We start from the raw sequence: 22,584 nt of genomic DNA, 5'->3' as shown, positions 1-22,584 counted from the left end.
AGAGTCTATAAAACACAAATTTCCATTAATATCTAATAGGTCAAAAAAAAAAAGGAAATTACTAAGCATATAAAATTGAGAAGCGAACTAACATCAATTTGAGGGCAGATGTATCTATTCAATTTATAGAAATGTAAATAAAAAATATTGATAAAATGTCAATGTTGTTAGACAAAAAAATTCATAAAAATTATTTAAATTTACTAATAAATCTTCACTTTTGTTTTTAAAATGACTTTTACAAAGCTAACAAGATAGCTTAAGCGTTGAACTATTCTAATATTAACAATATTTTGTTGATGTTAATTTATATTTCATCAATTCTTTTATAATATAATGTAAATGGTAAAGAGACCAATAAAAATATAAAATAATGTTTCTCTATAGATTCGTCCTTCAATTCATTTGGTCCTTCCTTCCTTCTCCCTCCGAAAAAACCAAAACTTTTTCAACAAGTAGAGGTGAGAGAATTTCAAACTTACGACTTTTTAATCAGGTGTCAATAACTAATTGGCGAGAGAAGTAACTTACTTGTAGTATAAACCATCATTGACATGTCCCTTAATGTTCACCAATCTTAGATCGGATTCTATTTTTAGACCGGATACTCGTTTGAGTTTTTTGGACTCTAATACTATATCAACCGATTGACATATAGTAACTCACTTCTATTATATTATAAATCCGTGTTAGGTTTCATTGGGTATATTTATATTTTTATTAGGCAGATAAGATTTAAGTTGGTGTACATGATGTGGCCATTAATCCGACAAATTAATATGGCAATTATCAAAGTCTGTATCCACTTTATCATCTTTTGTCTCGGGCTGATCCACTTAGTTCCCAACCATAATCTCCATCCGCTTAAAGGCGACGACCTTTCTCTCCAATTTCTCAAGTCTCTGTATAACGTCGCCGTCGTCATCCACTACGGTAACTCATCATCCGGCCATTCTTATTTCCTAATTCTGTTTCCATTTCTTTTCCAATCCTCTCCTTCGCTTCATTATGTTTCTTAATTATCTTCTTAATTCTTCTTTGATTTTTCTCCTCATTACTAATCCACTTAAAAGCTTTGAATATAGCTGTTTATAGTTCATATTTTTATTGGTCAGCATGCTATTCTATCTTACTGATTACTTATTAATGTTTATAATTTTTCTGTTTCCATTCATTTTTGTCCTACCATGTTCGTTGAGATTTTGATTCTTTTAAAAATTTGGATCTCATCTTCTCGATATTGTTTCTTTATATCATAATACTTCATTCTTTTTTTAAATGTAGTCATAATCTGTATTGAAATGTTTCAATTGTAATAAAATTTATGTTAAAGTTTTATAAATAAAAATCAAATTAGTTGTTTTTTTTAAGTACATGAACCAAAAGAAAATATTCCAATGAAGAAAGATTGAAAGTTACCCTAATAGTATTTAAATTTATCACTCGGTTAAAATGAAGAAAGGATTAAAGTTCGTACGATCGAATTTTGTGTCTAGTCTTATATTTTCAATTTTATGTCTGAATTTTAAAATTTTCAAATAAGTCTAAAGACTATTCACGTTGGATTTATAAGAAAAATACAAATATCATCATAGTTCGTTGTGCTTGATAAAACATTTATTAGACACATGGACTAGACTTATAAATTAAGGGACAAAAATAATTTTGAGAAAAAAAAAAGAAATTTGCTACATGAAAAAACACATTTATAATTTGATTTTCTGTGACATGATCTTTGAAGGTGATCAGAATTATCTGAAGATCAACAAAATGTTGCAGTACAGCTGGCTGCTCCCTTTTGCAGTGATCATAATGGCGAATGCGATGGTGCCACTGCCATGCGCGGAAGGAGTTCGAAGAAACGTCCAAATGAAAACGATCATAAAAACCCAAACTTTTCTGTCCCCATTATTCACTTTAACGCCCGGTTCAGTGGCGGAGAAATTCTACTACCACATCAACTTCCCCAAATCCCACATCGCCATAAAGAGTTTCGATCATGTCGAAATTGTAGACGAATCAGGCAATCCCCAGCCACTCTCCGAAGCATATCTTCACCACTGGGCCGCCGTGAGGTACTACCAACGCAAAGACGCAGCAGACCCAGATCCCAATACTTCATTCACTCAACTTCAGGAGCCAGATTTCATGATTGCAGGCAACAATGGGGTCTGCCAAAAACAGAGCTTGCCGCAGTTCTATGGCATGGGGTCTGAATCAAGAGAAACGTCGACGTTTCTTCCACACCCATATGGGATAGAAGTTGGGGATGCTTCACAGGTTCCTGCAGGGTATGAAGAGAGGTGGTGCCTGAATGTGCATGTTATAGATACTCGAGGGGCAGAGAACAAATTGGGGTGTATGGAGTGCTGGTGTGATTTGTATAATGTTACTGCAGATCAATTTGGAGTGCCTTTGGGGCCACATTACAGAGGAGGATTGAGGTGTTGTTATGATGGAGCACAGTGTAGAGTAAGTGGAAGTGGTTATGGAAGAAATTTGTTTGTGAGATATACTGTGAAGTGGGTGGATTGGGATGATTTCGTGGTTCCTGTGGAGGTTTATATATTTGATGTCACTGATACTTGGAACCCATTCACAGATGATTCTGATCAAGATCCTCAACATCACTGTCTTGTAAGTGCACTTCCTCTTTCGTACTCGGAGACAAAATCTTACGTTCTAACTTTTTATATATATAATTTGAATAGATGCAACCGCATGAATATTGATATTCTCCCGTGTTTCATATAGGTGGAATATGACGTGGTTGCTAATTGCAATAATAATCCGACAAACAAGGGTTATGATGAGTGCAATGCCACAAAAAGGACAAGGCTAATGCTTCCAAGTGGTGGGTATGTGATCTATGGGGTGGCTCATCAGCACATTGGAGGAATTGGTGCAACCCTTTATGGAGAGGTAATCCAATTTACAGCTCTTTTTAAGTTTGAACAAAAGTTGAATTGAATTAGTGTGTTTAATTTGTGTAAATGGGGTATGATGATTTGATCACAGGATGGAAGGGTGTTATGTTCTTCTTCACCAATTTATGGAGAAGGAAATGAAGCTGGGTATTTAGTTGGAATGTCGACTTGTTATCCGCAGCCAGGCTCTGTAAAGATAAATAATGGAGAAATGATGACGGTTGAATCTAAATATGATCCCACGCAGAATCATACAGGTGTTATGGCTCTGTTCCATGTTATGGTCGCACAAAAATTGCCAAAATCATTGCTTAAAATGGAAGCATTATCCAAGGTTCCTGATGACACCAATATCTAATCTCACGCGCAGGTGAATCACAACGCATTTCAACTGCTCTTGACCTAATTTCAAATTGAATTTTTACATTGAAAAAAAAAACACGGAATAATTGGATTGTGTCGGATTTTATAGAATTTTAGAGTAAATTATTTATTCAACTTTGTGATGTTTTGATTTTTGTTAATGAATTTTGATTAAAAACCTGTATCATTAAACCTTTCATTTTCTTTTTCTTAACGAACAAATTTAATTATATATATTCATTTTAAATCATTCTATAATCCAAAACAAGATAAAGAATTTAAAATAACTTCTCGAAGTTCAAATCATTTCTTGAAATGCCAAACCGAGGTTAAATCTCTATTTTAGTAGGTTTGGGTCATTAGGTCTGGTAACCTTTTTTATTTTTGTTTTTTGTTTTTTATTTCCTCCTTTTTTTAATAAATAGAAACCTTATTTTTTGTTCATTCTTTCTTTTTAAATGAAAAAAAAAAAAAACAAAAACATGTTTCATAATTATTGCAACTTTTCTCTCGTTGTCTAAAAGTTTAAATTGGAAAAGTAAAAGTTTTTATATTAAATTTTATTTTAAAATTAAAACTAAAATTAAAATTTTTATGTCATCTATTGACTTTTCAAATATTTATTACGCTTTTATAACATAAGAATATTAAAAGAATACTTTTATTTACGTTTTTGAACAAATTGTAGATACGAACAACTTGGTTTTGTTGTTTCTAAAATTTGTACACAATTTTAGAATTGTTTCAAAAATAAGAAATGTAAATAGTTATCAAATGTTTATATTTTTCAAAAATTAGATAAACGAGAAGTGAGAGAGACAAGAACATTGATCGGACAGGCTCTAAACTTTTAAAAGGTTCCTTTTGCTTTCTGAACTTAAAATATTCCTTATATTTATTAATTTTCTCAACAAATTGGCAATATATGAACTTCAAGTATGTATATTATTACTAATATGATTATAATGTGAGCATATCTATTCAAGCCATGTAAATTAAGAGTACTCTTGAGTAAGTAATAAAATAGGTGACAAAATAATATATTAAGGATCAAACTAATGTTTGCTTTTTATATGTCAAGAACTAAAATATACATTTTGAAAGTTCGGGTATCAAAATAGGAACTAGAGCGGAGAGTACATGTCTTTAGAATTCTAGCTAAATTTATACAATTCAATATTGATTTTTGAAAACTAATTTTTTAAAATAAATTTGTCTTTAAATATGGTAACTTTATTATTATTTTTAAGAGGTATTAAGGGCTTTGGTAGCGATTCTATTTCTTGTTTCTCGTTTACAATTTTCTTAAGAAATTTAAGCATTTTACAACTAACTATATTTCTTTTTTTTTTTTTTAGGAACATTCTCAAATTTGTATTGAAATTTTGGAAACAATGTTTAAAACAAGTTTCTCTTTTCTGGTTCTCATTTCCAATTTGTTCCAAAATATAAATAAAAAATTGTTTTATGATACTTGATCAATTCATGGTTATTGGAGTCATGCAATTCATTTTTCTTTATTAAAAATGAGAAAATAGTAATGTTACCAAACGAGTCATAAAATGACTGTTTATTAAACTAGCTAGGGTTTGTGCAGGTGGGAGCGCCAAGGGCATTAATTACCTTGCAAGCTAAGCTAGGAAGGGAAAGCCCTAAAGCCATTGTCAAAGTTCTTTCAAGCTTGGGCTGTAATCTTCTGCTTATTTTTCCTCCCTAAGCTCTTTCTTCTTAAATGACATGCCTTTCGTTAGGTGATTTGTTCACCTACTTTCTACTCTCTCAAGTTTGAGTTTCCAACTAAGTCCAGTAAATGTTTGTTTAACTATTCTTGTGTTTATTGCAAAATCTTATTAGTTAGGGTGTTTTCCCTCATACTTTGATTCATGTATATGCTACTTGGAGCGATGTGAAAGTTAAATATAACACTACAAGAAATAAAGTCTTTCGGTGACGCACCAAATTTCGTCGACTGAAATCATCTTTGACGACTAAACAAAATTTGGTTGCTAGAGAGGATCTTTGGCGACAAAGTTATTTTCGTCGTCAAAGAGGACCTATGGTGACGAAGTTAATTTCGTCGCCATAGACCTTTCACGACAATCTTCTCATGACAATTTTAATGACGAACAAATTTCGTAACCAAAGGTCAAAAAGAAATAATATAAGTATAAAATAACTGGTAAAAGTTGTAAAGTAGTATTATAAAAGTGTGAGGTTCACGAAATAAGGAAATGATAATGAAATTGAAGAGGTTATAAGAGATGAATGAGATTACACCGTTTTGGACGGAGTGATTACAAAGTTTTGAGGTGAATTTTTGATCCCATTCCAACAATTGAGTAAACACCATAAAAACTAAACACTGGCCTAGGATTACAAAAATCTAAATCTCCCAGCTTTAAACTACACAAATCTAGGATTAATTATTAGAACACAGACCAGTGTTTTCACTTTGCAATACCCATTTTTTAAAAGCAAAGAAAACTACTGTTGAATAATAAATCACTTAGGATAATTATACACAATATTAAGTTCTCATTTATTAAATGTAACTTATGAATGATACCTAATTTGGTAGTTGGATGATCAAAATTTCCACCATTAGTTTCCCTTCCCCCTATCAGATAGCCATAAATGACACAGATTATTGTGATTTCAGTTCTCTCTCTCTAGAAATTAGGAGGAGGCAGCTGAGAAGAAGGGGAAGAATGAGGATGGGGAGGATCAAAAGATCATATGAGAGGCTAAGAAGTGAAAATGCAGAAGAAGAAGGAGAAGAATATGATGATGATGATGAACAGAAGAAGAAGAAGAATAATCCAAGAAGAAGCATTAAAGTTGCAGTTGCAGAGCTATGGAAGAAAATGGACGAAGGAAAGCCAAAATTAGGGCTGCCCTTTAAGAGCTTCATTGCTACTTATGAAACAATGATGCTTTGTTTTGCCCACAATCTTGTGCTCTCTCAACAATGGTAATTTTCACTTGTTCTAGCTATTTAATATACATGCCTTTTCAGTAAGCTTTAATATATTTTTCACACTTATTTAGAACTTCTTGTAATTTAATCTTGTTTAGTGCCATACAAATATGTTTATTAAAGAGGGTGGGAGGAAGAATAAAGGAGAGTGATTATCACCCTGTACTTAGTTTAACAATAATTAACATCTATCTTTAATTAAGAGAGCGTGAGTTCGAATCTCTCATCTCATTTTGTTGTAAAAGAAAGATAAGTCATGTTTTTAGTCGATCTTAAATTAAAAAAGTTACGTAAAATAAGATACAATTTTAAGACTACCTCCCTAGAAGAATTTTTTACTTCATCCTTGTTTATTAGTGAATACATTAATCATGCTCTAACGATGATTGTAGTGATTCACGATCGTTAAACTCAAAAAATACATAGATCTTTATTTATTTATTTATTTATTTTGCTATTTGTGACTTTATTTTATTTTATTTAAATTTGGTGTCACAGAATTTCAAAATTGTTGTAGTGAATAGTTGGATCATACCACACGTATACATAAACCTTATTAATTTATCTCATTTAAAGGTGGCATCACAAGATTGTATGCTTTTTAGGTAAAATACTTTTTTAAGTTCCATAAAATTTTCTAATTACTTTTTCATTGTCCCAATAGACTACGAAAATCAGTAAAGAGTTAATTCTACATAATAATATTATTCAATAATGTATAAATAATTGTAAAAGAAGATATTTGAATAAATCTTCCCCATTTTATACATTTTGAAATTCTAGAATAATAAAATGTAGCAATGAATATTATTTTGCATTATATATATATATATAGTTTATACTTAATTAAATTAGCAAAAGATGAGAGAAAAAATCTCAAACCCTCACTTTCATTAAATGCAGTATTACATTATTATTATTTTTTTCTTTTCCCAACTGTCGACAGATAGATCACATCAAAAGAGAAAGTCAATCTATTTATTAATTAATAATAATAATAAATAAATAAATAAAGAGGAAAATAAATATATATGAAAAATAAATCTAGAAAATTCGGAAAAAGTACATATTAAACTAAGATTCAAAATTGGAGTTTGTATTAATTGTGATTTTCTATGACCCATCATGTGACTGCAACAGAAAATACCAAAAATGCCATTTATCATATGAACACATGCTGGCAGTGAGAATATTCTTGAAATTTTAATATTTTAATATGTTCTTACCCACATAAATTTATGTTACACACTAGATTTACACACTATTAATTTAAAAATAACCAAGGAACAACAATTCAACCATACTTTTATATTATAACGTGTAAAATTATAGGATAGAAATTTTACACCCTTTAATCGTATATGTTACTCATAATATTCCCTTCAAATAAGATTGTAATAAATATTTGAAAATTTTCACTCCATAGTATAAATTCAATTATTTGTCTTAATTTAATTTAGATTATGCTTTTCTTTAATTTTAAACTTTCTACTCTATTTGAAAAAATATGTTTATTTTATATTTGAGTTTGAGTTTAATTTTCATGGTGTTATTTTTATAAAATTTCAAAGATATATATAAATAAAAATTTAATTCTCTCAAAAAAAATAAAAATAAAAATTTATTTTTACAATATTTATTTAAATATCTCTATTAAAAATACAATTACTCGCATATTGAAAATAATAACATTAATAATAATTAGTAGAAATATAGAAATTAAAAATATATTTTTACGAAGAAGAGAAAAAAAGGGCAAGTTGGAAAGTGTAAAGAGGGTAAGGTAGCGTTAAAATCACGAAATATGAAGAGCAAGTGCACGCATCTCACTCTACTATGCCTTAAAATTCTCAAATTCCCTTCTATATATTTTTACTTTTTACATATCTTTTATTTCATGGCCATTCCTCACTTCCTTCGAATTTTCAATTTTATCCCTCTTTTCGATGTACCATGTTCCAACCACAATTATTTTTAACTTTAGCAACATACGAATTTCAACTTCAGCAATATATGGGGCGGGAATTTAATTCTCCAACCTCTTGATCAAGGATATACGTATCTTAATTAGTTGAGTTGCATAATGATCGAGTGATTCGAAGTAGAAGATATCTAGTTTTGTTGAGATAATAATATAAAAAGAACCGTGTTATTACATTATTAGGATACTTAATTTAAGGGTTAGTTTAAGTTTTGAATTTGGTCAAGTCTCAATAGAGCATAGAGTGCACCTCCAAACATGATGATTACCACTAGTCATAGATTGCCTAGTAAAAATTGTTGTACCTCTCCTAATAATTAACTAATGAAACTTGATAGGACCGTATAGGGTGTGGTCACACATTATTAGTTATGCCTTCGTAATATTAGGATTGGGACGTGCTAGCTAGTATGAGATTAGCATAGAGGGTGGCAACACACCACATGAAACACTCGTACATATGAGTATTAGGCCTAACTTCTCGTCATGTGAGTTGGATATTTGATACTAGTTGTATATGAATGTACAGATAAAAATTTCCTAAAATTCTTCCATTACAAGTAATGAAGATGATTTTACATTAAAAAAATCGAGAAATAGTCCATCGATGATAAAAATATATATATAGTTGCTCAATTCTAAAAAAAGTGACAAAGAAAAGGTCATGCATACTATTGCCATAACTTTACTCAAATTCACTATTGCAATGTAAACTTGAAATGTAAGAAATATTCTCATTTCATATAATCAAATTATAACATAAAATACAAATTTTTATATTATATTAAAAAAAAAGGGAATGGGCATTTTTAATAACATGACTTTTTTTTTATAGAATAGAAATAAAAAGGATTAAATAATACCCATGTTTCAATTAAATTGGCCAATTGTGTGTTCCATTCCAATCTTGAATCTAATTTTGCCATCTGAGAAACAGAATTCAATAGTACTGGTTGACTAAAATGGATCCACCACCTCCGGCCGCTGCAGCAACGGCCGCCGCCGCCGGTCAGCACAACTATCAGGATTCCGTAGAGTCCTCGCCCCGCTCCCACAATGCCGACTCGTGGGACGACCCTATCGCGCCGGTTCCCGGCGCCAAGCTCCGCCTCATGTGCAGCTATGGCGGCCACATTATCCCCCGCCCCCACGACAAATCCCTCTGCTACGTCGGCGGAGACACCCGCATTGTCGTCGTCGATCGCCATTCCTCCCTCGCCGACCTCTGCATGCGCCTCTCCCGAACCCTCCTCAACGGCCGGCCATTCACCCTCAAGTACCAGCTCCCTCACGAAGATCTCGATTCCCTCATCTCCATTGCGACGGATGAAGATCTCGAGAACATGATCGAAGAGTACGACCGAATCACCATCGCTTCACCCCTGAAGCCTTTACGCATCCGCCTCTTCCTCTTCTTCACGAAGCCTGAAACCGCGGCTTCCATGGGGTCGCTGCTTGACGATGCCAAACACGAAACGTGGTTCGTCGATGCCCTAAATAACTCCGCCGGGATGATTCCGCGGGGGCTCTCCGATTCGGCCACAATGGAATGTATGGTGGATCTCGACGCGGTTCGGGAGAGTGATTCGTGCAATGATTTGGAGAATCAAGGTCGCGACTCTCTTGGGCATACTGACAAACAGGTGGCGAATAATAGCAATTCCGTCCATGACGTGCAATCCATTCCCGATTCTCCTGCGGTGGAAAATGATTCTTCGTTTGGCTCGTCTTCTTCGGTTCCGTCGATGTCCAACTTGCCTCCGATACGCGTCCGTGTGGAGGAGACGGAGGGCAGAGTTCAAGATCCGAAGGTGGGACTGGAGGAGCAGTTTGGGCAGATGAATTTTGGCGTACCTCCACTTCCTACGGCCTTGGCTACTGGTGTAACTGTTCCAACAACTGCCATTCCTAATCATGAAAACGCCAACCGTGCCTTCTCCGACGACGAGAGGCCGGAGCACGGTGGTCCGGTCGCGTTTCGGAAGCCTCCATTGCCCTTACAGATGTTGCAGAACAGGGCTGTTGCCGGTCCTGCCGTCAGCGGCGGTTTTAGTCTACCGTCGCCGGATTCTGTTGCCAGGTAAAAATTCAGCATGAATCTGACTTTCTTTTAAAAACAAAATTTGACCTGCTCTGAATTAGTTTGGCTCATTAATATAATTTGTCTGATGTTTTCCCAATTTCTTGTTCCGTTCCTCTGGGTCCCATTCACTTTGCCTTTCTCTCCAAAATCCTGTTTTAAGTTCATGAGCTTCCAACTTCTTTATGGAAATATAATAATAAGATAGTTACTAGTTTACTCTTGTGAAGTACGTATGATCTCATTTTGATCTTATAGTTGTTGTAAATTGTTCTGATCTGAGCACATGTTCTTATTTGGAGCTGTTTGTGCGTGCCAATAATTTATGTTCTTTGCTTCTTTATATTTTCAAGATCATACGTGCTTCTAACATTCTGTTTTTGAAAAATTGAAAACTAAACATGAGAAACATCTCCAAATTAAGAATGGAAAACATGTTCTTGTTGATTTCTAATCAGTTTTGAAATGGTTCTTCATTGGAAAGTGTTTTTGGTGTAACAGCGATAGTAGCATAGCATCTGCAAATTCTCAGTCCAAACCCATGTACTACCAAGACCAGATTTTAAGAGACAACACAGTTCCAGGCATTCCCATTGCTGAAAGTGATGGTTACATGACAAGTCAACAAGTCCCAATTCAACAGCTCCATGACCCTACCTATGTATTAACTTCACAATTAGATCAGAAGCAGCCTCAACAACCACAACAATTTGTCCACTCCACGACCCATTACATCCACCACCACCATCCTGCAGCGACCGGGCATGTCCCCGTTCAATCGTATTATCATCCTATCTACACACAAACACCATCTCAACAGCAACTCCATCATCCAATTGATCAGCAATATCCAGTCTATATTATGCCCATTGCACAGACTCAACAGGCCTACAACGTGCCTGTGCAATCTAGTGCTGCTGAGACTCCAATGGCTGCACCGAACCGGCAAGCATCACCTAGTCCTGCCATGGTTTCTTCTCCAGTTACCTACAATGACAGTAATCCGCCACCCCTCTATGCCCAGAAGGCTGCTACCCCAGCAGCTATGCAAGAAATGGCAGCAAACATGTACAGAACTGCAGTGACCTCGACTCCTCCTCCCTTATTACAGGTTCCTCACAATCAGTACCAGCAACCATACATGGGTCTTGCTCAAATGAACTATCCATCTCAATCTATAGCTGTCGCTCCCTCGGGTGCGGCTAATTATGGTTTTGACTACACTAATGCTCCAGCCCAGAACATCACAGCTACCCCGATGGCTTCTCAGTACCAAACCATGAACCAGGCAGCAGCAGCAGCGGCTCTATCAGACGCTTCTAGACAGCTTCCTGCAGATGGCAATCAGCAGCAGATAATCAGGTAAGACAAGTAAATTATGTGTTGTGTTTTACTCCCCCTTTTCCCGGAAAGACTTATTAGTTCTTCCACATTCGATAAAATAATGCAAGCAAGCAACTGTATTCTCATTGATGTATCCTGTGCTTTTAACTGAAAAATGATGGATATTATGGTAAAAAATTTGTACCATGCACTATTACTCTGCTTTTAGATCAGATTGAGAGAAAACGTGTAATACTACTGGTATGGAAACTTTTGAAAGTTTAAGAAAGAGGATAGTAACAGTAGAAGTAAGTTCCTGATACTAATTAGATACCATGAAAACTCAGTTGCATGTTCTGTCAATAAATGGGGATATAAAATGAATCTTAACATTCAATTGAAATAATGTTTTGTGTTATGCCTTCTAGTTGATCGTGCATGAAGGGTAATAACTTTCCTCAAGAACATGGAGTATATTTGATGCTGTAAACCATGCTAGGAAATAGAAGGATTGAGGAAACTGAATTAGATTGACTGAGTTGATGAACAAATCCACAGCCACAGAAGACCATAAAATATAAATTACTTTTGAGATCAGTTGAAGTTATTTTGATCCTAGGAAGAAATATTATATTCCTCTCTTGGGAACCTCTCATTCATTTAGATTTTCCACATTATTCATCAAAAAGCTCAATGGAAAAGTACTTTATTAAGATACTTCTAGTCTTGAAGATAGTTCCAATTGGTCCTAACATCGCTACCGGTGACTTAACAAAAGTTGATGTGCTAGTCAAAAGCTTGGGTGGCATATCTTTTATGTTGGCAACTAAATTGATATGTTTATTGTCCTCGTATTACATAAATTTTCAACTTTTCATTAAAAATCAATGGAAAAAATATTTGCTTTAAAAAAAATGTCCTTTTAGTTTAAACTTTAAAGAGATGGGTTAGAGTCACGAGCATAATGGTATGATATAATGTTACCTATTTGAGATTAAGTTCACATGATTTTAAATTTCAAGATCTTTACCTTTTTTTTTGAGATTATGTAATCCTCAATAAATATAAATATATATATATATATATATATATATATATATATTTTAAGTACAACATGTAGGGGGTGAGCCCTGCTCGCTTTTGCACGTAATCTTCAAGAAACGAACACCATTTAATCTTCTCAAACAATCATTTATTTGTTCACTCTACCCCATCAAAAACTCTCTTTACTCAAATCAACCTTTCTAAGAGGTGTCATTAAAAAAAGAAAAAGAAAAAACTCTACTCAAGTCATGAGTCTCTCTAAACAATTTTTTCACATGAACATATTGCTACGACTGTAAGATTGAGTGACCATTTGCTTTAATTCAGTCCGTGTAGGAAGAAATTATAAAATTTATAGTACTGCTGTACTACATAAATTTAAATCGAAACTTTTCCGAAGAAACTCTATGCTACCTGAAACTTCCTGTATTATGACAATAAAACATCAGGAAATTTCTGTATTTTTCACGACCAATTATTCATATCGCTACTAATCCCAACAGAAGCTTTTACTTGTTCTACTACATACACTACACACCTTTTGCCTCTTTTTAAGCCTAAACAAAATTTAACACAATATGTCTCCCCTAATATTAAGCTTTTTATATATTAAAAATAGTAATAATACACAACTCTACTTTCCAGCTACAAGGAGGAAATAAGTTGATTCAGAGGGGAAAAAGTGGCAACAACATCACCTTATGGTTTCTAAAAATTCCACTGTTTTTTCTCTATCTCCTTGCCACAAACAAATAGTGACAACGAATTTGGTAAGAAAATATTTTAAAGATTACCAATGATTGGAGGAGGCATCATCCAGAAACAAAACAATCAAGCAGGCAAAGGGCTTGATACTTGTGAACCCATCTTCTTGGCACGCAGCCTCTCCATGAACTGAGGATTTGCCCGCAACCTCTCCTTAACATACGAAGCTCGAGCATCCTCTACAAGTTTGTTGGCTTTCCCAGCCTCCTCTATCAGAGAATAAAGAGTCCTAAGGCAATCCTTTCTATTTTCCTCTCTGTGTTCAAACCTGACAAATACAATTGAAATTATAGTCTTTTACAAATGTAGAATAATGAAAAGGAAACCCAACAAAACATAACAAAGACTGCGCATGTTCGGGTTCATGGTCAAATATTCCTTGATCAAAAAAAGATTTTAAAGTCAAATTGGTAGATAAAGGAACCATAATGATTTCTTATAGTAGTCAGAGGAACGAAGAAACAGAGCAAAACATACGTGTTGATGGATCCTGTTAATTTATTGTCTAGAATTGGCTTCTTCATTAGTTATGTCAGAGACATGTTATAGTCCAATAAGACGAGTCAAACTCCAACATCTTAGTCCTAGGAGAAGTATCAACAAAGAATTGAGAATTAAACATTACAACATACCACTGTTGACCTTACCTCTCACTAGTAATCGTAAGCTCATCTTTTCCAGGATGATAGCGTTTGCCAACCAATTCCCTCAGTCGACGGAATTGGTACTTCGATAAACCAAGCTCCTTCACAGTAACAGACAACTTCACTTTTCGATTTTTGGGATGCCATGCATCCCCACCTGGTGCAAACACAACCCTTGTTTGCCACCTAAGAATTGGCCCTTCGCCGGGTGGGTCATCCAAGTCCTTTTTGTTATCTGGCACATCGGTTTCATCAAACTTTGGTGGTCCTTCCGCCTCCATCATTTTTCCATATTCCATGACCATCTGATCTTCAAACTCTTTGAACATCGAGTAAGCTTCTTCAGGTTCAAGTTCCCCTTTTTCACACATATCCCCCAGCTCATTGAATTTCTCTTCCACCTTTTTCTTCATTTCATCTGATGAACAGTTAAGTACCGAGAAATGGAAAAAAAAATATTATTGAAAGAGTATTATACGAGATGGTAATGATTTCCATGCATACATACACAAGATAACAATGATTGAGTGATTGCACAAGTTAGACTGGGAGGGTTAAGGACGTACGTCAGCAGTCTGGGTAGGATTTGAACCAACCACCAGCCAATTAACAGCTTTCATCAGTTTTTACCATACCCAATGAATTTATGGAAATTCAATTGTTAAATAATTTCAACCAGACTAAAGCAATAGCTCAGTGAAGATCAATTTTCAACTGAACAAATCAGTTCGGCTCAAACCAGTCTTATTCTCGTTAGTTGTGCTATACGCTTATTGCCTCAAATGGAGGTACAAGTTTCAAGGAAATATTATAGGTTTTCAGATAAGTGGAACTTACAATTTTTCAGTCGGTGGGGTTTTACAATTTTCCACTGAGAAGCGGGGCTCACCACTAATTATTTTCTATTCAGAGGGCTAGCAATTTATTCTGAGGGAAAAGAGGGCACTATACAAGGGTTACTAGTATTTTCCTGAGACTGATTGAAAAAGAAAATATAATAGCCACGAAACACATATATAAGCATGGCATCTGCCATACATCTCAGCAGTAGGATGAAATCGAGAAACTGCATGAATGGCGAGGCATAAAGAAATGAACCAGAGACAAATAAGGGCTCGAGAACTCAGATCGTGGATTTTAACATCCAAGTCTCTTGTCATTGTGTCAACACCGAAGGGGAGTAAGTAACCAGATATCAATAAAGCAAAATATAATTGAAAACCGTTACAGAGCCAATTTGGAATCTTTAGCCTGAATGAAAAAACAATAACTTAGAACATCTACATAGTACTGATGTACAAAATAAATAAGATGCAATTATAATCAGTTGATATGAACCGTCAGGAACAAATGGATAGAGTAAACAACGCCACAAAATAAAAATTTAAAGCCTTTTACTCCAAAAGTAAAGCACATGGAAAAGAAGCATGAACGTAAAGAAAAGTGACTCGACTCAGAAACTAAATAACTAGTCCAGGAAGAAGAAATAAGAAATTGTAACACAAGAAAGATGATGGAATGTTGCACGTTTATTTCTTTTAAGGAGTGATACCAACCAAAATAAGCGTATAAAGAAAAGAGGCAAACCTGGAAGGAGTTTGTCCCAGCTAAGCATATCCTCCAAAATCGCTTCACACTCCTTGGTGTCCTTCAGAATCCCATGCTTAATACCATCCTCAACAAGCTCATCCCATTTTTTGTCATCCATGTTGAAGTATTCGTCCTTCACCATTTTTTTCATAACTATATCCCTAGCATTGTAAAGATCGTCAATCTCTTCATCTGTCTCGTACAATTCTTCAAAATCAGATTCGAACTCTTTGTCCTTGACATCATCCAATGGTTGCATTCGTAGTTCTTCAATAAGTTCATCATCCGTATCCTCGTGCTTTCCAGCCAATTTCCTCTGAAGAATAGCTTCAAGAATTGATGGCAGTGCCTCCTCATCACCTTTAAAGTACTTCTCTATCCGCATTTTCAATTCTGGGGGCAGAAATTTTATGCATCAAATGACAAATGTAATTATTTTGACCTGCCATGACTTATGATTAAGTCACATTGAAAAAATTCCTAATTTACCACGGAACCAACGTCAGATCCAGAAATCTTTACTTCTTAAGCAAATAAAACAAGCACCGACATCAGCTACGAAAAAATAGAACACCCAAATGTTACCCCATCTCGAATGTAAAGCATTAGATCATAGAGGTAAGCAAAGTCATAATTTCTTGTTATAATTAAAAAAAAAAAAACCAATATCAAAACTATCATCTAACTTCAAGCACTTCCCAATGTTCGAATATAACCTACAGGCTTTCCCGTCCCACAGATTCATTTTCATCAACAAAGAAAACCTGCCGACTATATGAATACTAAAATGTACAAAACAGAGACAAGATATCAATAACGACTTCACAATCCTTCAATTGCCAATGGCAAACTACCTTTATTGCTCACGTCTTGGACGTCCAGAGATATGCCTTTCTTCTGAGCCGGCGCCAAATTCGCTTTGGGAGCACCTTCGGAACTATCCTTCGGCGGCGAATCGTTCTCAGAAGAGAAGAGCCTGAATCGAGACCTGGCCGGGGCAGAGAGCAAGCATGGAGGAAGGGCATTGGGCCTGTAAGTAGGAGAATTAAGGAGATGATGGCAAGCTCTGAGAGAGACGTTTCTCAATAGAGTCCATTTCATGGCTCCCCTGGTCTAGGGTTTAAGGTTTGATCCGATTTCGGAGAGTGAGGGATTTTGCTGCTGTTCGTGCCGGACGCCGTTACCCACTTTTAGACGGAAAATGCACCCATGCCAATTCGAAAACATGGGAAAATAAGTAATTTTTGGTTGTTTTTTTTCTAATATATATTTTCTTTTTATTTCCCAACATTTAAATTTTTACCATTTCTTTTAGTTATGAATTTCGTAAATATTGGTTAGAAGTACTTCTTTTGACATTCTAGGAAAAAACATTTTGTTAAACATCCATCATATTTTGAGGTGATTTTACCACGAAATTACTATTTATTAAACTTTTGATTGAAGTAACTATTGAAAAAAATTACGTTAAAAATATCTATTCTTCCTTTTGGGATGGGAGGTTGTTGTTCTCTTTTTAGTTTAGTTTAATTTTTTTTGTCTTTTTGATATAATATTGTAATGGATCTAAGATGACATATCTTATACCAATAAATAGGGGATAAACTTTTTCCATACTTAAAAGTCACACACTCTCCCTCTTAGAATATTTGTAAGCCAAAACAACACAATTCAATAATAAAAAACCCCTCGCACCATCTTCTTGCTAAACCCCTCCTAGCACGACCCATTACCGTATTGTCCTATTACAAAATTTGGACCCACAAACGCCACTCTACCAAGATTATTCGTGTGTACATAAAAAGTACAGTGGATCCTCTCCTCTATCACATTGCAATTATGAGGTAGTAGACATAGATTTTTTTTTTTTAACATGTGATGATTGGGATTCCATCATTCGACTTTTAGGTGATATATATCTTAGTTATATTCAAGTTGACATGTATGTAGGTGTTAGAACCTGGTAAATTTTTATTTTTTTTTTTTTAAGGAATGAACCTTGATAAACATTTATTGTGGCTTAAGCATTAAATTATATGTATATTGGCTCGACGTAAATAATTTAAAATATAATCTACCTATGGGCAAAGTTTAATGAGATAGAACTAAAATTGTAATTAATTTGTATGAATTTAATAAACAAATATTTAATAGAAATTTTTTCAGAGCCAGAATCTAATAACAAATAATAATTCCCCACTTATTATACTAAAAAAATAATAATTTATTGATATCAACATGTAGACCAATAAAATATTAACATATAAATACAAGAAGATTAGTAAACATATAACCTTATTTAAAAAAAGATTGATTATTGAAAATTAAAATATAAATAAAATTTGTACGGTTCTGGCCACAAGGGAAGTTAAAAAATTGCAGTCGGCACCGTGCTTTGTTTTGTTGTCTTCTGGTTTTGTACTTGAGAAAACGAAGAATGACAAAGTCAATTGTTCGCTTTCTCCGTTGCCGGCCGATCGTTGATCAGCGGCGGAGATCAAATTCCCCAAACTCACAGCTCCAATCCTCTCCTCAACACTCTCATGAGTTTTGCTGGGTTCTCTATGCAATTGAAATCCTATACTGCGTCTATTTACTGTCCATTGTTCAACGCTCGAAGCCAGCGAAAGGGAAAACCATCTATACCCATTTTCCCACAGTGTGTGAAGCAGATGGCGGCGGCGGCGGCAGCACCGGTTGAAGCCAGAACGAGCTTCGGGTTCAATAATTTAATGGAGACGTTCACTGTAAATGTGCAGAGAGCAGAGAATAGGCCACTGAATGTGCCATTGGTTGCGCCATTTACGATTGCATCTTCGAGGCTTGAAATGGTGGAGAATGTAGCGATAAGGATTGAGTTGAGTAATGGGTGCGTTGGATGGGGTGAGGCGCCGATTTTGCCTTTTGTCACTGCGGAGGATCAGCCTACTGCCATGGCAAAGGCCAAGGAGGCTTGTGAGTTATTGCAACAGAGACCGCCGACTACTTTGCGCTCAGCGATGATGCAGATCAGCGAGGTTCTTCCTGGACACGAATTTGCTTCTGTGAGTGATTAGCACACTGGATTTTGGCTTTTGACTTTCTTTTTCTGTTTCGTTACTGGCAATGTTATGCATTTTGATTTTGGTAAGACCGTGAGATGAAGAATTGCTTCCCTAGAAGTAGAAGGATTTTGTTGCGTGGCTTCGTAACATAATACTTGGAAAGCCCATTTTCACACACCATGAAAATGTATCTTTTAAAACCAATCTGTTAGTTCCCAAACCCACGTTCTTTTAATCACTGTATATCCTCTACACCATTGAAGGTCAGAGCAGGAGTTGAGATGGCGTTGATTGATGCAGTTGCTAACAGCATTAACATTCCTCTATGGAGGCTGTTTGGTGGAGTTTCAGATAGTATAACCACTGATATAACAGTAAGTCTAATTTTAGCCATTTCATTGTATCGGTTTGTTACTTTGAATCTCATTCATTACTGGAGATGATGTAGTTGGCCTTTTGACATTGCCCTTGTTTCTGGAGATTTTGGTCATGGACTGCAGTGGATTCTTTTAGCTTCATCCCAATAAACTCAGTAAATATTGGGATAAAACGAAATCCTAATCATTACGGTTAGAAGTAAGCCAAAAGAAAGTGTCGCAGAACTACTCTCATCCATGTTATTTATGCAGATTCCTATTACTTCTGCTTCTAATGCTGCCAAATTGGCTTCAAAATACCGTGAGCAAGGATTCAAGACTTTGAAGCTAAAGGTTGGAAAGGATCTAAAAGCGGATATTGAAGTTCTTCAGTGCATAAGAATGGTCCATCCTGAATGCGAATTTATCCTGGATGCTAATGAGGGGTATGGCACTGAGGAAGCTATACAAGTTCTTGCAAAATTATATGGTAATGGATGAGTACCTCTGTACTTGGCATCAATTTTGTCCACCTTAGGGCCTTTTGAAATATCTGCTCCCTTTTCATCCCTGCAAATTTCTAGAATTTTGTGCTTTACTTTCTTTTTAATGTGTGGTTTCCCTAAAGATGGAATGATTATTCATACAGAACTGGGGGTGACTCCTACTCTATTTGAGCAACCAGTTCATAGAGACAACTGGGAGGGTCTTGGACAAGTTAGTCGCATCGCTAGAGATAAATTTGGGATATCTGTTGCAGCTGATGAGAGTTGCCGGAGTTTAACTGATGTTAAGAGAATAGTGGAAGAGGACCTTGCAGATGTCATAAATATTAAGCTTGCCAAAGTTGGAGTTTTGGGGGCCATTGAGATCATCGAAGTAGCGAGGGCTTCAGGATTGACTTTGATGATTGGTGGTATGGTAGAGACTCGACTTGCCATGGGCTTTTCTGGTCATCTTGCTGCTGGCCTTGGGTGTTTCAAGTATTCACAGTCCTTATAAACAAGAATACATGCCTAGTTGGTTTATCACGCATGTTCATTTTTACATTTCTCATTATCTCAATTGTTTTTTGTCCAATTGCAGATACATCGACTTAGATACACCTCTTCTGTTGTCAGAAGACCCAGTTCATGGGGGTTATGAAGGTATTCTCAGCTCAATCTTCAACTTGGGTTCATTTAAGTTTTAGATTTCCCAAAACCTGTAAGTTGTTTGGTAACTCTGATCTAATTGTAATGAAATTTGGCAAGTAGTTTCTGGTGCTGTCTACAAGTTCACAAATGCCAGGGGCCATGGTGGTTTTCTTCACTGGGATAACATTGCATGGTAAGTTGTAAAGTCTCCTTTAAAAATGCAGATATGGGCTTATCTGCTACTTTAGGTGCCATGGGACTTCGATTTTACATGAACCTTGGTTGATTTCACTCAGTACTGATACAGATGCATATGTGTAATTTTTGTAGATGACAATTGCTTTCAATCGAACCTTCTACATAAGCGGAACTTTCAGTTCATGCTTTCACCTGAACAAAAGCCTTTCCAAGTCCGAATTCTCTGGGCAGTCTTGTAATTGAGAATTATAGAACCTTTCTATATACTAATTTTATTTGAACCTTGTATTTTAAATATCGGAATCGTAGGATATTTTTCATGAATGTTGATCAGGATTCATAGATGTACATCTTGTCATAGCTCTGGTTGATTTCTTACTACACATTCACAACTAGTTAATGACTACAAGTCTACAACCATGGTAAAAACATCAAGAAAACAGTTGCTTTTTTCATTTTAAACTCTTAACTTGCTGACAACTCCTTGAGCAGAACATTTTTAACCAGCCTTCAAACTGGATGGAAATGTATTCCACTTAAACTAACTTTTACCAGGTCTATAAAATGATCCAAATTCTCAGATATGATCCATTGTTTGACTTGGACTATGAGAACAGATGCAAGTTTCCTAACAAAATACTACTAAACTTATGAACAAGTTGAGCTCAGGTTGGCCCTTTAGATTGTTAATATTTGTTGTCCTAGAATCCACTTCATCTCTACTTATTAACAGGACATCCAAAAGGAGGGCAAGTGGAATGGTTCCAAAAGGAGGGCATGCTTAAAGTTTATACGTGATAAATGATGACACCAATATGAGCTACAATATATGAATAAAGCAGAGCATGAGGATTCAAAAGGTGAATCCATAACCATATTGATCTTGAAGGGCCACATAATAATAGCTACCACTTCTTTCAATCTCCAACCTAAATGGACCACTCTACTACATAACCATAAATTTATCCTCCCACCTCTACCACTAGATCCTTCTTTTTCCCTTTACAATTCTCTCTAATTAAAAAAAAAATGACAAGTTGAAGTTTGTTTTTGTAATCTAAAGAATTTGAATTCTTCCATTGTGAAAAAAGTTCAGTAATTTCAACTTTCCACTTTGTAAAGAATGGAATAGAGTCCAATCTGTATTACTATGTATTGTCACATCATTAAAATATCGTTGAATTGCTGAAAGGCTTGTCCCTATCTTATATTTACATAACAAAGCTCTTACTTGAGTGTATAACTGTGGTTCAAGTAATAAAAAAATCCCCCTTGGTATGCTAGTTCTTTCGAGCAAACTCTCGAACAGTCTTCTTCAAAGAGTTCTTTCTGCACCTACTAGGATTGGAACTTTCATTTCCACCATTTTTCACCTAATTCATCCACATGAATGTATAGTAACACCATACTCATTTACAACAAATTTACAGCATAAAATAAAAATAACCATTCCATTTTGAATGTTTTCAATAAGGATCGGGTCAGTAGAGTACACATTTCTTCTAATGGTCATGTTGTTGTAAGAAAAAAAAGAAAAATGGAAATTAATAACACATTAAGTAATCAGTATATATTGCCACTTCTTTGCTCTCTCTCCATCTTCATATTTTTAATGTTGCAAATGGGTTATGATGATTAAAGTAGAACTTGTGGTTATTGCGCAAAATGATGTATGTGGCAGAAGCAATATTTGCACACACCCACTCTTTTTCTCAAGTGTGTTCACATAAATTAATGGAATTTTAGGTGCCACTCAATGATGAAATTCCACGTGGCTATAAAAATAGGACAGAAAGTACTCCAATTGCCACATCACACTAATATTCACTCATTATCTGAACCTTTCACCTTAAATTATACTGAAATAAATTTGTACGTAAAGACTAAGATAAATGGTTCAAATCTTCATATTCTTGTTGAATAAAAAAATTGAAAAATGTTACAGATATATACATAAACAAGTATTTTAGATTATGGTATTTAGAAATTGCAATAGGAAAATTTAATCATTAAAAATATTTTTATGCAAAGTAAAATATTATTTTTTATTTAAATAACAAATTAAATAAGCTTGGTCAAGTGTATATATAGGGTTGGAAAGTTCTTTTTAGCCCTAAAAATACTTTCTTAAAAAGAGTATTAATCATTGTGACTGT

General features: G+C 34.9%; 4 protein-coding genes across 5 annotated transcripts; 3 read left to right on the top strand and 1 right to left on the bottom strand.

The window, feature by feature from the left end:
- The first annotated feature begins 776 nt into the window (after window positions 1-776).
- LOC111006852 (uncharacterized) lies at window positions 777-5,115 on the top strand. 2 transcript variants are annotated; one of them, XM_022278936.2, is made up of 5 exons: window positions 777-933; window positions 1,742-2,637; window positions 2,755-2,922; window positions 3,019-3,297; window positions 4,888-5,115. In XM_022278936.2, exons 1-4 carry the CDS (start codon window positions 780-782, stop codon window positions 3,283-3,285), a joined length of 1,485 nt encoding a protein of 494 aa, XP_022134628.2. In that variant the 5' UTR covers window positions 777-779; the 3' UTR covers window positions 3,286-3,297; window positions 4,888-5,115. The 2 variants fall into 2 exon arrangements, with proteins under 2 accessions (XP_022134628.2, XP_087981559.1); XM_088125433.1 differs by lacking the exon at window positions 777-933 and adding an exon at window positions 970-1,110.
- A 3,924-nt stretch (window positions 5,116-9,039) lies between these two features.
- Window positions 9,040-11,884, top strand: LOC111006815 (uncharacterized). Its single transcript, XM_022278891.2, has 2 exons — window positions 9,040-10,328; window positions 10,830-11,884. The coding sequence occupies exons 1-2, from the start codon at window positions 9,211-9,213 to the stop codon at window positions 11,692-11,694; spliced, it is 1,983 nt and encodes a 660-aa protein (XP_022134583.1). The 5' UTR covers window positions 9,040-9,210; the 3' UTR covers window positions 11,695-11,884.
- A 1,532-nt stretch (window positions 11,885-13,416) lies between these two features.
- On the bottom strand, window positions 13,417-16,907 carry LOC111007394 (uncharacterized). Its single transcript, XM_022279747.2, has 4 exons — window positions 16,549-16,907; window positions 15,692-16,087; window positions 14,108-14,522; window positions 13,417-13,728 (listed from the first exon to the last, which is right to left on the bottom strand). Exons 1-4 carry the CDS (start codon window positions 16,793-16,795, stop codon window positions 13,527-13,529), a joined length of 1,260 nt encoding a protein of 419 aa, XP_022135439.1. The 5' UTR covers window positions 16,796-16,907; the 3' UTR covers window positions 13,417-13,526.
- Window positions 16,908-18,088: 1,181 nt separating this feature from the next.
- On the top strand, window positions 18,089-20,772 carry CYP77A5P (cytochrome P450, family 77, subfamily A, polypeptide 5). The gene is made up of 7 exons (XM_022278874.2): window positions 18,089-18,738; window positions 19,002-19,112; window positions 19,368-19,584; window positions 19,744-20,077; window positions 20,181-20,242; window positions 20,351-20,423; window positions 20,561-20,772. Coding segments are annotated over exons 1-7 (1,299 nt in total). The 5' UTR covers window positions 18,089-18,237; the 3' UTR covers window positions 20,562-20,772.
- The last annotated feature ends 1,812 nt before the right edge of the window (window positions 20,773-22,584 follow it).

This window comes from Momordica charantia (genome assembly GCF_013281855.1).
Source record: "Momordica charantia cultivar OHB3-1 chromosome 6 unlocalized genomic scaffold, Mcharantia_2.0 BLBB01000006.1, whole genome shotgun sequence".
Lineage (NCBI taxonomy): Eukaryota > Viridiplantae > Streptophyta > Magnoliopsida > Cucurbitales > Cucurbitaceae > Momordica > Momordica charantia.
The sequence above is the reverse complement of the archived record's forward strand: the minus strand, read 5'-3'. Positions and strand labels throughout refer to the sequence as shown.